At 52.4% G+C, this 14,434-nt stretch overlaps 2 protein-coding genes and 1 long non-coding RNA gene across 11 annotated transcripts in view; 1 reads left to right on the top strand and 2 right to left on the bottom strand.

Moving 5' to 3' along the window:
• NUTF2 (nuclear transport factor 2) overlaps nt 1–9,885 on the bottom strand; it is a 28,648-nt gene extending 18,763 nt beyond the window's left edge. For 4 of the 9 annotated variants that reach the window (XM_065537516.2, XM_065537517.2, XM_045382663.3 and 1 more), the window contains exon 1: nt 9,782–9,885. Coding sequence is in view for 1 of the 9 variants with exons in the window: in XM_045382668.3 (XP_045238603.1) it covers nt 9,312–9,350 (39 nt within the window). In the remaining 8 variants the exon portion in view is untranslated. Of the gene's footprint in view, nt 1–9,311 lie in introns of all 9 variants that reach the window. The other 5 variants (XM_045382664.3, XM_045382662.3, XM_045382668.3 and 2 more) reach the window with 2 other exon arrangements.
• On the top strand, nt 9,034–12,662 carry LOC141409286 (uncharacterized). The gene is made up of 2 exons (XR_012429030.1): nt 9,034–9,188; nt 10,928–12,662. It is a non-coding gene; the product is annotated as an uncharacterized lncRNA (long non-coding RNA).
• On the bottom strand, nt 12,578–14,434 carry THAP11 (THAP domain containing 11). The gene is made up of 2 exons (XM_005592293.4): nt 12,914–14,434; nt 12,578–12,825 (listed from the first exon to the last, which is right to left on the bottom strand). Exon 1 carries the CDS (start codon nt 14,197–14,199, stop codon nt 13,273–13,275), a length of 927 nt encoding a protein of 308 aa, XP_005592350.2. The 5' UTR covers nt 14,200–14,434; the 3' UTR covers nt 12,578–12,825; nt 12,914–13,272.

Genomic DNA, 14,434 nt, shown 5'->3' with positions numbered 1-14,434 from the left:
GCGCTTCATCATGTTCAAGGTCACCAAGGCCGTTGGCACCAAGAAGCAGTTCCAGAAGTTCTAAGGCTGGACGTCTGCCCACTCCCCGCAATGAAATAAAGTTATTCTCATTTCCCCCACCCCCCGAAAAAAAAAATCGGGTGGCAAGGAATGCAGCCCAGGCCTTGTCTTCCCCTACGAAATCAGCAAGCTCCATGAGCCTTAGAATGGAAGAACCTGAGCACCTACTCAGCAGGTCAAAGCACCTTTATACCTTAAAGACATCAGAATTTGCATTCTCCTAGTCCTGAAACCACCTGCAAGTGGAACCAGTATCTCCACAAAGAGTTCCTTCCTGGGGCAGCAAGCTTTCCAGTTTCTGCCCTGGGGAGACCCACTGGCTCTGAGGGAATCATTCGAGGTTTTAAGAAACAAACATCCCAAAATTCCCCCAGTTTACTGAGGACACTGGGGTAAACAGCCCTCAGTTCCCAGGAACCCCAGAAACCCCTCTCTTATGAGGAAAGTTCCCCATCCCCATAGCTGCCCTGTCTCCAGCCTGGGGGCTTAGGGAGCTGGCACACAGCAGGTACAGCAACAAGTGAGTAACGCCCAAGGCAGTGAAAAGAAGTTCTTGGCCACTGGTCACCCTGCAGTAGGAGCCCTGGGGTCCCTAGGCAGGCCACCCTGGGCCTCATGTCCCTCTCCCTTGGCCACCAAGACACGTTCCCAGCCAAACCGAGACCCAAGCAAAGCATTCTGCCCAGGAGGGCACACTCCAGCTGACAGGGTGAGGAAAAAGAGGGTGAATATTATTACATGGCCTAAATCACTCCAAAGATAATCCAAACACTGCTGGCTCCCCGAGGGAGGGACTTAAGAATTCCTGCCATACATGATCAAAGGAAGAGAGAATCACAGAATCTCAAAGCCAGAAAAGGGGTAGCCAACTCAAACTGAACTGCAAACACACAAACATCATTCTCAAATGCCCTACCAAAACATTAATTAAACATTTAAAAAAAAAAAAACAAAACCCAGTACCCAGCACAAAGTTCGGCTCAAACTTTTTTTTTTTTTTTTTTTTTTAAGACAGAGACCTCCTTTTGTCACCCACGGTGGAGTGCAGTGGCACAACCTTGGCTCACCACAACCTCAGTCTCCCAGGTTCAAGCGATTCTTTTGCCTCCCGAGTAGCTGGGATTACAGGCACCTGCCACCATGCCTGGCTAAGTTTTTGGAATCTTAGTAGAGATGGGGTTTTTCCATATTGGCCAGGTTGGTCTCAAACTCCTGACCTCAGATGATCCACCCACCTTGGCCTCCCAAAGTGCTGGGATTACAGGTGTGAGCCTTGTGCCCGGCCAAGAAATCATGCCCAACTTTCAATGTCCATTCTGTGGAAAACTTTTTGGATTCACTCCCCTTACCCCAAAAGGACTATTCCTCTGTCCCGGAGGCCTCAAGGAAAATGGTCTGAATTGCATTCTAAAACAAGCACTATTGGTATTTCCAAAGTCCCTGCTGTCTCCCGCTTCCCTCTGTAAGCCCCCAGGCAACGGCCATCTGTTGAAGGAACATCCAAGGAGCCTCCCTGACCAGGTCTGCTGAACCTCCCACCTCTGTGGAGAATTCCTGTCTGGCGCCTGGGAAGATGCCCTGATGGGTACTACCACAGGAACAATTAAAAAGTGACCATAAAAGGGTCTCAGTGAAAGGAGCAGAAGCCACAAACCCATGCTCCAGGAAGGGAATTAGAAGGTCTCGCACAGGCCAGGCACGCGGTGGCTCATGCCTGTAATCCCAGCATTGTGGGAGGCCGAGGTGGGCAGACCAAGAGTTGAAGAGATCGAGATCATCATAGCCAACATGGTGAAACCCCATCTCTACTAAAAATACAAAAATTAACTGGGCATGGTGGCGCATGCCTGTAGTCCCAGCTACTCGAGAGGCTGAGACAGGAGAACCGCTTGAACCCGGGAGGCAGAGGTTGCAGTGAGCCGAGATCGTGCCACTGCACTCTAGCCTGGGTGACAGAGTGAGACTCCATCTCAAAAAGAAGGTCACGCACAACAGACAAGGCGTGGTGGCTGTTCCCTATAATCCCAGTACTTGGGAGGTTGAGAAAGGAGGATCACCTGAGTTCAAGAATTCTGAGACCAGCCTGGGCAACACAGTGAGATCCCGTCTCTACAAAAAGTTGTATAACTTGGCCGGGCACAGTGGCTCACATCTGTAATCCCAGGACTTTGGGAGGATTACTTGAGCCCAGAGTTCAAGACCAGCCTGGGCAAGATAGTGAGACTTCTGTCTCCACAAAAACTAAAAAATAAAATATAAAGCTTAGCAGGTGTGGCCAGGCACAATGGCTCACGCCTGTAATCCCAGAACTTTGGGAGGCTGAGCAGGCGGACCACAAGGTCAGGAGTTCGAGACCAGCCTGGCCAATGTGGTGAAACCCTGTCTATACTAAAAATACAAAAATTAGCCAAGCATGGTGGCGGGAGCCTGTAGTCCCAACTACTCAGGAAGCTGAGACAGGAGAATCACTTGAACCTGGAAGGCAGAGGTTGCTGTGAGCTGAGATTGTGCCACTGTACTCTGGCCTGGGCAAGAGTGAGACTCCGTCTCAAAAATAATAATAATAATTAGCTGGGCGTGATGGTGAGCACCTGTAATCCCAGCTACTCAGGAGGCTGAGGTGGGAGGACTGCTTGAGCCCAGGAGGTCAAGGCTGCAGTGAGCTGAGATGGCACCACTGTACTTCAGCAGTGACACAATCACAGCTCACTGCAGACTTGAACTTCCCGGCTGAAGTGATCCTTTTGCCTCACCTCCCAAGTAGCTGGGACTATAGGCACCCACCACCATATCTGGCTAGTTTTTATTTATTTAATTTATTTTAAAGATAGCATCTAGCCCCGGGTGCGGTGGCTCACGCCTGTAATCCCAGCACTTTGGGAGGCTGAGGTGGGCGGATCACGAGGTCAGAAGATTGAGACCATCCTGGCTAACACGGTGAAACCCCGTCTCTACTAAAAATACAAAAAATTAGTCGGGCGTGGTGGCAGGCACTTGGAGTCCCAGCTACTTGAGAGGCTGAGGCAGGAGAATGGCATGAACCCAGGAGGCGGAGCTTGTAGTGAGCTGAGATCACGCCACTGCACTCCAGCCTGGGCGACAGAGGGAGACTCCATCTCAAAAAAAATAAATAAATAAATAAAATAAAATAAATAAATAAATAAAGACAGGGTCTCACTGTTGGTGAAAGAGTGAGACCCTATCTCATTAAAATAAAAAAAAAGGCTGCTGATGTACACTAAGAAAAATTTTTAAAAGAGAGAAAAAAGGGCCAGGCGCGGTGGCTCATGCCTGCAATCCCAGCACTTTGGGAGACCAAGGTGGGTGGATTACCTGAGGTCAGGAGTTCGAGACCAGCCTCACCAACATGGAGAAACCCCGTTTCTACTAAAAATATAAAATCAGCCAGGCATGGTGGCACATGCCTGTAATCCCAGCTACTAGGGAGGCTGAGGGAGGAGAATCGCTTGAATCCAGGAGGCGGAGGTTGCAGTGAGCCAAGATCACGCCATTGCACTCCAGCCTGGGCAACAAGAGCAAAACTCAGTCTTAAATAAATAAATAAATAAATAGAAAGAAAGAAAGAAAAAATGGCCAGGCACGGTGGCTCACGCTTCTAAACCCAGCACTTTGGGAAGCCAAGGTGGGCAGATCACCTGAGGTCAGGAGTTTGAGACCAGCATGGCCAACATGGCAATACCCCATCTCTACTAGAAATATAAAAATTAGCCAGGTGTGACGGCAGGCGGGTATAATCCCAGCCACTCGGGAGGCTGACACAGGAGAAACGCTTGAACCTGGGGGGCGGGGGTTGCAGTGAGCCGAGATTGTGCCACTACACTCCAGCCTGGGCAAGAGTGACACTTCACTCCAGCCTGGGTGAAAAAAAAAAAAAGAAAAGAAAAAAGATACCAGTGTTTCATTAAGGGAATCCTAGCTTTTTTTTTTTTTTTTTTTTTTTGAGACAGGGTCTTGTAGAGTGTCCCCAGTCTACAGTGCAGTGGCATGATCAGAGCTCACGGAACCTTGACCTCCTGCAGCCTCTTGAGCAGCTGAAACTACAGGTATACAACACCATAACCACACTAGCTATTTTTTTATTTTTCTTTTGTAGAAATGGGTATTGCAATGTTGACAAGGCTGGTTTTGAACTCCTGGCCTCAAGCAATACTCTAGCTTCGGAGCTGGTGCTGAATCCTAGAATTTTTGATATAAGGTGGCTTCTAGTTATGAATTTTTTTTTTTCCGAGACGGAGTTTCGCTGTTGTTGCCCAGGCTGGAGTACGTTGGCACCATCTCAGCTCACTGCAAACTCTACCTCCCAGGTTCAAGTGATTCTCCTGCCTCAGTCTCCAGAGTAGCTGGGATTATAGGCATCTACCACCACACCCAGCTAATTTTTGTATTTTTAGTAGAGACAGGGTTTCTCCATGTTGGTCAGGCTGATTTCAAACTCCTGACCTCAAGTGGTCCACCCTCCTCAGACTCCCAAAGTGTTGGGATTACAGGCGTTTTGAGCCACTGCGCCCGGCCTAGTTCTGAAATTTGAAAATTCTATGTCTCCAGGGTGGGGAACATCAAACACCGGGCCTGCTGTGGGGTGGGGGGAGCAGGGAGGGATAGCATTAGGAGATACACCTAACGTAAATGAGGAGTTAATGGGTGCAGCACACCAACATGGCACATGTATACATATGTAACAAATCTGCACGTTGTGAACATGTACCCTAGTACTTAAAGTATTAAAAAAAAAAAATTCTGTGTCTCCTTTTATTTTTTGAGACAGAGTCTCACTCTGTTGCCAGGCTGGAGTGCACTGGCACAATCTTGGCTCACTGCAGCCTCCTCCTGGGTTCAAGCAATTCTCCTGCCTCAGCCTCCTAATTAGCTGGGATTACAGGCAACCGCCACCATGCTCGGCTAATTTTTGTATTTTTAATAGAAACAGAGTTTCACTATATTGGCAAGGCTAGTCTCGAACTCCTGACCTCCTGATCCGCCCGCCTTGGCCTCCCAAAGTGCTGGAATTACAGGTGTGAGTCACCGCACCTTGACTAGTCTGTGTCTCTCTTAAGTAATTCTTCCCCTCCCAAACTACCAACTCCAAAGGCAGCAGAATAAAACAAGACATGGCTGGGAGAGAAGAGATGGGCTCAGTCAGGTGCGGTGGCTCACACCTGTAATCCTAGCACTTTAGGCAGCCAAGGCAAGTGGGTCACTTGAGGTCAGGAGTTCAAGACCAGCCTGGCCAATATGGTAAAACCCCATCTCTACTAAGAATACAAAAATTAGCCGGGTGTGGTGGTAGGTACCTGTAACCCCAGCTACTCGGGAGGCTGAGGCAGGAGAATCGCTTGAACCCAGGAGACGGAGATTGCAGTGAGCCAAGATGGCGCCACTGCACTCCAGCCTGGGCAACAGAGCAAGACTCTGGCTCAAAAAAAAACTGATAGGCAGATAGGCCTCTACACATGAAAGGACATAATTTTGAGCTAATTGAGAACTGAAGCATCTTGATATCCCGCCTCATCCTTGTGCAGCCAAATCCCAACCACCGCATGCCAGGTCCCACTTCCAAGTCAGCCTTACATGAACAGAGGATGCAGATAGATCCCCGAGAACCTCAGAGTACTTCTCTTATATCTGAGACCTAGATGGCCTGCCAAGTTCCAGAAACGTTAACAAATTATCAGGATCAGGATGCCTAGCAATGGCTAGCTGACCTCAGACAAAGAAGTTACAGGGAACTTCTAGAGGTTGGAATGAGAGGGAGGCACCTGGATTCCTCCTACTCTTGAGTAACCTCGGAGAAGGAAAAGTATCTTTTTCACCCTGAAGAAAACCCTTGTGATCACTGGGCAATTGTTCATGTCTGTAATCCCAGCACTTTGGGAGGCTGAGGTGGGAGTATCACTTGAACTCAGGAGTTTGAGACCAGCCTGGGCAATATATGGAGATCACATCACTACAAAAAATAAAAATAAAAATAAAATTAGGCTGGGATCAGTGGCTCACGCCTGTAATCCCAGCACTTTGGGGAGGCCAAGGCAGGTGGATCACCTGAGGTCAGGAGTTCAAGACTAGCCTGACCAATATGGTGAAACCTCATCTCTATTAAAATTACAAAAATAGCCAGGCATAGTGGCGTGCCCCTGTAGTCCCAGCTACTCGGGAGGCTGAGGCAGGAGAGTCGCTTGAACCCCGGAGGCAGAGGTTGCAGTGAGCTGAGATCGTGCCATTGCACTCCAGCCTGGGCGAAAGACCAAGACTCCGTCTAATAAATAAATAAATAAATAAATAAAATAAAAAATAAAAAATTTGCCAGAGTACTAATACATGCCTGTAGTCCCAGCTACTTGGGAGACTGAAAGGGAGGATTACTTGAGCCCGGGAGGTCGAGGCTACAGTCGGCCACGACTGAGCCACTGCACTCCAACCTGGAGGGCGAAGCAATATCTTATCTCAAAAAAAACAAAAACAGGCCAGGCGTGGTGGCTCAGGCCTGTAATCTCAACACTTTAGGAGGCCAAGGCAGGTGGATCACCTGAGGCCAGGAGTTCGACCAGCCTGACAAATATGGTGAAACCCCATCTCTAATAAAAATACAGAAATTAGCCAGGTGTGGTGGTATGCACCTGTAGTTCCAGCTACTCGGGAGGCTGAGGCAGGAGAATTGTTTGAACCCAGGAGGCAGGGGTTGCAGTGGGCCGAGATCGCACCACAGCACTCCAGTCTGGGTGACGGAGTGAGACTCTGTCTCCAAAGAAACAAACAAAAACAAAAAAACAAAAAAAACCTCTCCTGGTCAAGCCACCCAGGGCCACGAAATACGCAAACTAAGCCAGAGCCATAAGCCAGCTCACCTGAAATCTGTGTCCTAGAAAGTACCAATCCAGGCCGGGCGCGGTGGCTCAAGCCTGTAATCCCAGCACTTTGGGAGGCCGAGACGGGCGGATCACGAGGTCAGGAGATCGAGACCATCCTGGCTAACACGATGAAACCCCGTCTCTACTAAAAAATACAAAAAACTAACCGGGCGCGGTGGCGGGTGCCTGTAGTCCCAGCTACTCGGGAGGCTGAGGCAGGAGAATGGCGTAAACCCGGGAGGCGGAGCTTGCAGTGAGCTGAGATCCGGCCACTGCACTCCAGCCTGGGCGACAGAGCGAGACTCCGTCTCAAAAAAAAAAAAAAAAAAAAAAAAAAAAAAAAAAAAAAAAAAAGAAAGTACCAATCCAGACAATCTACGGAGAGTCTTGAAATAACTGCTTCTAGTTCTAGATTTCACCTCATTGTCCTGTGGGTAGTCCCTTTTGGATGAACCTGATTTCCATGTCCTCATGGGCCAGAATATGGACTAGGAAAGTTAAATCCAAAGAGAAGGCAGGGTTTGATAAGATCTGAGCAGCATCCTTGCCTGTTCTTCCTGACCAGGGAAAATAACTAGGCAGAGCAATTCATATGCAAGAAAACTTCTAAGTCAAGAGTACTTGGAGGCCGGGCGCGGTGGCTCAAGCCTGTAATCCCAGCACTTTGGGAGGCCGAGACGGGTGGATCACGAGGTCAGGAGATCGAGACCATCCTGGCTAACACGGTGAAACCCTGTCTCTACTAAAAAATACAAAAAACTAGCCGGGCGAGGTGGCAGGCGCCTGTAGTCCCAGCTACTCGGGAGGCTGAGGTAGGAGAATGGCATGAACCCGGGAGGCGGAGCTTGCAGTGAGCCGAGATCTGCCCACTGCACTCCAGCCTGGGTGCAGAGCAAGACTCCGTCTCAAAAAAAAAAAAAAAAGAGTACTTGGAAGAAGTGACCAGAAATGACCAGAAAAATATTACATGGGAAAATACTCAAGGGGGAAGAAAAAAAAATGTAGGGGCAGTTGCTTTCTTCACCTTGGGTCTCAATCAGCCCTCCTGAGAGCCCTGATATTCTGCTTGCTGCTGAGGCCAGGGCTGCAGAGACTGAGCTGCTGCTTTTTTTTTTTTTTTGAGACGGAGTCTTGCTCTGTTGCCCAGGCTGGAGTGCAGTGGCATGCTCTCTGCTCACTGCAACTTCTGCCTCCCGGATTCAAGCGATTCTCCTGCTTCAACCTCCCGAGTAGCTAGCTGGGTTTACAGGTGCATGCCACCATACCCAGCTTTTTTTTTTTTTAGACAGAGTCTTGCCCTGTCACCCAGGCTGGAGTGCAGTGGTGTGATCTCAGCTCACTGCGATCTCCACCTCCCGGGTTCAAGCAATTCTCCTGCCTCAGTCTCCTGAGTAGCTATCATTACAGACATGCACCACCACGTCCAGCTAATTTTTGTATTTTTAGTAGAGATGCGCTTTCGCCATGTTGGCCATGCTGGTCTGGAACTCTTGACCTCAGGTGATCCGCTGGCCTTGGCCTCCCAAAGTTCTGGGATTGCAGGCGTGAGCCACCGCGCCAGGCCTGAGCTGCTTCTTTAGTCTCTGGAAAGACTGCAGCTCAGAGAAATCAAGGCTTTACATGCCATCTCTCCCCTAGTCCCAAGGTCTTCTCTGGACTGGTTCCTAAATTTACCATCTCTCAATCAGAAGCGCCTTGACAAAAGCTATCAGGATAGTATTCTCTGGTCAAAGATAACCCTTCTCCCAGAACTCAGTAGGGTCTCTGATGGCAGCAGTAAGGGCAATTTCATAAAGCAACCACGTTCCTGCCTGTTTATAGGCGGCTCCAGTTGGGAAGTGAGCAAGCAAGTGAGGGAAAGCCAGACTTTCTGCAGCTTCCAGCCCTAGTTCTGCCGCCCAGGCTTCGGAAGGGCCCTACAAAGTCTGAAATCTACATGCTCCACACAGAGGCCCCTTCCAGCCCAGGTTTTGGTTTAGCACTAGGCTCAAGAACCTCAGGCCTGAATTCTACTTTCCCGTGCATTAAGTCCCACCTTAACATCCCATTCTTATGAAGTCATCCTGCGGGGCAATTCTATAGTTGCCGCTGGGGCCTGATCACTGATAGAGAAGGGCGTGGGCTGGGCCTACCCGCCAGAAGCCGCCTCACCCCATCAGGCCCAGCCAGGGGTAAAGTCTCCCGTGGAATCCCCTCCCGCCTCATATTCCCTGACCCTGCCCTCCCTGCGAGAACTCTAGTACGGGCTCCACAGAGCGAGCGGTAAGAAACGTACACTCCCGAGGGGCAGACAAGCAGGGGGCGTTCACCTACACCCCGGCCGGGCTATGGTCGGGAACAGGGTGAGGGGCCCAAGCCCCGGCTGCGGCAGGCGGGCGCCCTTACCCATGCTGACTCTGGAGCGGGCCGGGTGGCGCTGCCCATCCCCGGATCCTTCGTAGGTGGGTAGCAGGAGGTGGGACTGGGGTCTGCCCGCTAGCCAGCCTGCAGAGCTTGTGGGGCTCGCGCAGGCCGGGCCAGGCTAGACGGGGCGGGGCCCTAAGGCCCCATCCGGATGGTCCCGACTAGAGAAAAAGGCCCGGCCATGGCGCAGGCCAGTGCATCAGCCACCAGCACGGTACGGCCCAGATAGGCGCCTGGCTGGCTCTCTCTGCGTTCCCCCAGGCCGCCGCCTCACAGGACCGGCGGGAGGCGGAGCCGCGCTCGACACATGGCCCGGGCCCCGCGCGGCTTCGGGCCGCCGGGGGGGGGGAGGGGAGGGGCCGCCCGGAGACTCTCAGCGGAGCCTCCCGGCAGCCCGGAGAGCGGCTCCTGCGGCCCAGCCCCCGCCCCGGCGTGCTGGCCCCGACACTCACCCGAGGGGCTGGCACGATGGCGGCAGCGGCGGCGGCAACCCAGCGCGGTCTGCGACCGACTGTCCCTTCCCCCCTGCCTTCCTTCGCCCGCCCCGCTGCACTCTGGGAGACGCAGTCCCACCGCCCCCCCTTTCCGGCATGAGCACGCCAAGAGAAAACTACAATTCCCGGTGTGCTATGCGCGGAGGCCCAGACACGGCCCGCAGCGCGGGAGGTGAGGCTAAGCCAGGGAGGGAGGCTGCCGGGGCAAGCCCCTGAGAATTGTGGTCTAGTGGAAGCCTCTGGAACACTGGAGTTTGGCGCCAGGCTAGGGTCAGGGCTCAGTTGTTGCCTGGTCTCAGCTGGCTCGGCCCCGCCCGGTCTGTGCACTGGGGTGGGGGTTAGCCCCGCCTCCGTGGGAGCCCAGCCCGGCCCCAAGCTGGCCCAGCTGCCCCTCCCTGGGCCCCTGGGCCGTTTCCGCTCACGAAACCCCTTCCCCTTGGGGCTATGGCTGCCGCTGCTGCTCTTCGGAGCTGTGTGGCCTTAACCATACCGGGCGGAACGCAAAGCTCTTGCAATTCCAACATTCGTTCGCCTGCCCCTGGGCGAGCTGGGCCCAAAGCTGGTTTCGAGCAGGCTAGGCTGTTCTTGGGCCGGAGACTCAGATGTCCCTCAGGTGGGGCTTGGCTGGAGAGGTTACCCTCAAACTTCTACAGTCAGGGGTCCCCAAAACATTCTGTAAGGTTTTTTTTGCAGCAGACAGAGAAGCTAAGTGTTTCATTTTTATTAATGAGGAAAGAAATAACTGACTTACCCAAAATTTCCCTGTGATTTAAGTGACCAGATTGTAAATAGTTCTCTTCCTACCCGTTGCCCTTTCCTTTCAACGCCCATTTCATTGTTTCCTTGGTAACACAAACATTTGTGGTAAGGCCAGTCTTAGGTCAGACCTGTGCTTGGCAAAGAGATCTGCAGCCAACCTGGGGTACCACAGGTAAGGGAAATGGCTGCAAGGCCTCTCCAGGCAACTCCTAGCCTTCCCTCCTGGCCGGAGATCTCTCAGTACTCATGTTCTTCCAGAAGAGTTTTGCACCTTTACCCACCCCTAGGCTACCCCTCCAAGAGATGACTGGTAAGATCGGACCACGCTTGTTTTTTAAATCTCAGGTCTGTCAGCATTACACTTTGCCAGACTAGATGCTTACTACTCAGCTAGTGAGAACTCTGCATTGCCCCGCTTGTACATCTGCATCTGGGATCTCCATTGCTCTGTGAACTGTCTTCTTCTCCCTAAGAAGCCAAAACACTGCCCATAACCTCCGAACACCAGAGAGGGTCCAGGGAGTACTGCTGAGAGCCTCAAGGGAGCCAAGGCAGAAACAGTAGAAGTCCCTTCAATAAACAGGAGCTCAAGGATGCACTGAAGAGCATGGCTACAGCCTGGAAAAGGCCTCGCTCCAAGGAAGGAAACTGGGAAGATGAGAGACTGGCCCAATAGGAGCAACAAAGGGCACTGCTGTGCTTCCACCACCTGATTACCAGCCAGATCTAACCCTAGGAAGGCAGAGTTCCAGTCCATCCCCCAACCAGGCACCCACACAACCTATGTCTCACCCCTTATTTCCCACCAGACTTCTTTCCCAACTCAGTGCTAAGGGACTAGAAGGGAAATAGAGACTTGAGTTTTAGGACCATTCCAGCATGTTGCCACAGGCAAGTCCCCAGGCAGATGGCTTTGTCCATAAGTAACAGAAGGGAGTCATATTTTATGGGGTCTGAAAGTCTCTATTTGTACCCCACCACCCACAGTAAACCCATAGCTTTAAAGGCATTCACTTTGAGACACTGGCTTTGAGCTAAATTACTTGGAGCTACAGACAAAAACAATGTCATCCTTGCCCCTTCGATATCCAATTTAAGAAAAGATAGAAGCTGGGCAGGTGGCTCACACCTGTGATCTCAGCACTTTGGGAGGCAGAGGCAGGCGGATCACCTGAGGTCAGGAGTTCGAGACCAGCCTGGCCAACATGGTGAAATCCGTCTCTACTGAAAATACAAAAATCAGCCAGATGTGGTGGCCGGCGCCTGTAATCCCAGCTACTCGGGAGGGTGAGGCAGGAGCGCGTGAACCCAGGAGGCAGAGGTTGCAGTGAGCTGAGATCATACCATTGCACTCCAGCCTGGGCAACATGAGCAAAGCTCCATCTCAAAAAAAAAAAAAAAAGGAAAAAAAAATAGAGGCAGCCAAGAAAATGAGTCAAGGGATCACACCTCCCAACTTCTTAATGCCCCCTGTGGATACAGATCTGTCACACCAAAGGTGTACCAAGGCCAAGGTATCTATACAAGAGTCCTTGTGCCTGAAGCAGCTTTGGCTAGCTCCAGCTGTGGTCTTACTGGTTCGTAGAGTAACTGCATGCACATGCATACCAGAGGCTGTGCTAAGCCTAAGGGATGTCATGGTGAGCAAAATTCAATCCCAGCTGAGAATTCAAAACCCTCAGAGGCGAACTATCACAATATAGTTTAGTAAGCAGTTGGTCCTTGTTGAAAGGATACAGGGAGATAACCCACGGACAAACTGGGCCCATTTGGTGCAGTTTCCAAACTCTTTAGGGTGAGCTGGGCCAGGAACTCTGTGAGGACCTTGTAAGGCCAGGATCCATGTGCTTAGGGTCCATTTTTGGAAAAACCTGGTCACTGAAGCATCTCTACTTTCAGGGTCAGCCTGGTCTTTCAAATAGGCTGAGGCCTATTTCCCCATGTTTCAAGGACATTTAACTATGTTTTTGTAAAAATAAAATGGCGAGACCCAAATAAAAACCTTACTTTTTGTTTAATTTGTTTTGCCAAACAAACACAGTGAAAACTTTAGTCTGACTAATTGTACAGAAAATAGAATTTGTAACCAGTAGCAAACAAAACAGGATAAACCTAAATCCCTGGCAAGCTGGATCTCCATCAGCAGGTCATCCAGATCCCCTTGTAAATGGTCTCCTGGGAAAATAAATCCTAGGAGGCAGAGGCACAGATTTACCAGTCCCCATCAGAATCACAGGCTGCACCTGGGAAGGAAAAGCATGAAAAGGAGAGCTGATGTTACTTGCATCTCTTATCACTACACACATTAGAGTTGTCTGACTGCTGACCAACCTTAAGGTATGGTTTATTCCAAACTCATAGTCCCTGGACATATCACCTGCATCCCTAGAGGGTAAGTTTCAAGTTCAGTGGTTCTGAAGCCTCTGCTTAACCAGAATCTGCAACAATAACTGGGGAAGAAGGGTAGACAAAGTCATAATTGCTGGTGTCACCAGGGCAGAGTCTAAGGCCCCAGCTTCCACTTCAGGAGGAAACAGTTGAGGATGCCAGGTCACCAGCAAGAGAGTCCAGCTGCCTTAAGCCTCAGTACTGTCAACCAGTGCCCCAGGAGTATAGAGGAGTTCAACAATGGCCTGCAGTCCCCTGGCTGGATGGGGTCTGGGAGTCCAGCAGGCCGCCGGGGCACCAGTTCACATTCCGTGCTTCTTGCGGATGACAGCCATGGCAAGCAGCCGATCCTTCTCGCGCAGTTCTTCGCGAAGCTTGGCCTCGGTGAGACGCAGATGGCGAATGCTGCCTTTCATCTCTTTCATCTTCACTTCCATCAGCGCCAGGATGTCCCGCTGCTCATTCAGCTTGCGCAGGAGCTCCTCCTCCGTGGTGCCTGACGACAAGGAGTACGAATGGTCGGAGCCAGTATCAGGGAAACCCTCTTCTCCTACCACCACCAACTGGGGGCCCATAGGGCACTCGGCAGCCTCCAGCCCTGCGGTAGCAGCCTGTAACTCCGACGCGGCGGCCGCAGCGGCTGCGCCCTCTGTGGCTGCAAACTCAACTTGCACTGTAAGATCGATGGGCTTCACGTCTTCTCCAGTGGGAGTGATGGGCGTCGGCGGCACGGATCCCGGAGCCTGACTGCTGTCTACAGCGGCCTGAAGGGTAAGAAGCACGGCCGCGGAAGCAGACACCAGGTTCGGCTGCAGCTGGGAAGTCTGGGCAGTGGAGGCAGAGGGTGACGGCTGCTGCTGTTGCTGCTGCTGCTGCTGCTGCTGCTGTTGTTGTTGCTGCTGCTGCTGCTGCTGCTGCTGCCTGCGGCGGGCGGCCGCGGCCCCAGCGGGTCTGCGCGCTACTTTGCGCTCATTGACGCCGCGCAGCGGGAAGATGGTGGGGACGCGTACCGTGTAGGTCTTGCGGCCGCCCTGGAAGTGAACGCTGCAGAGACGGTGGCCTGTGGTGGGCTGGAAGGTGGAGAAGCACCCACTGACGCCGGCACGCGACACGTTCTTGAGCCAGAGGCGCCGCAACTCAGCGTCCTTTGGAAACGTGTAGAAGTGCAGCGCCTTGTCCCGGTGCGAGTTGTTGTAGCAGCCTGGCACGCAGCACGTAAAGCCAGGCATGGCTGCGCCGCGCGGCCCGGCCCGGCCCACCGGCCTCCTGCGCCCTTCGACGGCCCAGTGGCTCCGCCGCCGCCCGCCCCTCGACGGGCGGCGCCGCGCGAGGCCTTGGGTGGTATCCCACCACTGCCGCTCGGCGCAGCCGGCCCGCCCGGCGCCCCGTGCCCAGAATACGCTTCCTGCCGGCCCGCGCCGCGCCGCCCGCCTGGCTGCCCGCCTGCGCTCGGGAGTCGGCCCC

Source organism: Macaca fascicularis, chromosome 20, assembly GCF_037993035.2.
Source record: "Macaca fascicularis isolate 582-1 chromosome 20, T2T-MFA8v1.1".
NCBI lineage: Eukaryota > Metazoa > Chordata > Mammalia > Primates > Cercopithecidae > Macaca > Macaca fascicularis.
Note: the sequence above shows the minus strand (reverse complement) of the source record. Positions and strands in the feature narration are given on the sequence as shown.

Bases quoted from the DNA above. Each gene is read 5' to 3' on its own strand.
- THAP11 (XM_005592293.4), bottom strand. From the start codon at position 14,199: ATGCCTGGCTTTACGTGCTGCGTGCCAGGCTGCTACAACAACTCGCAC.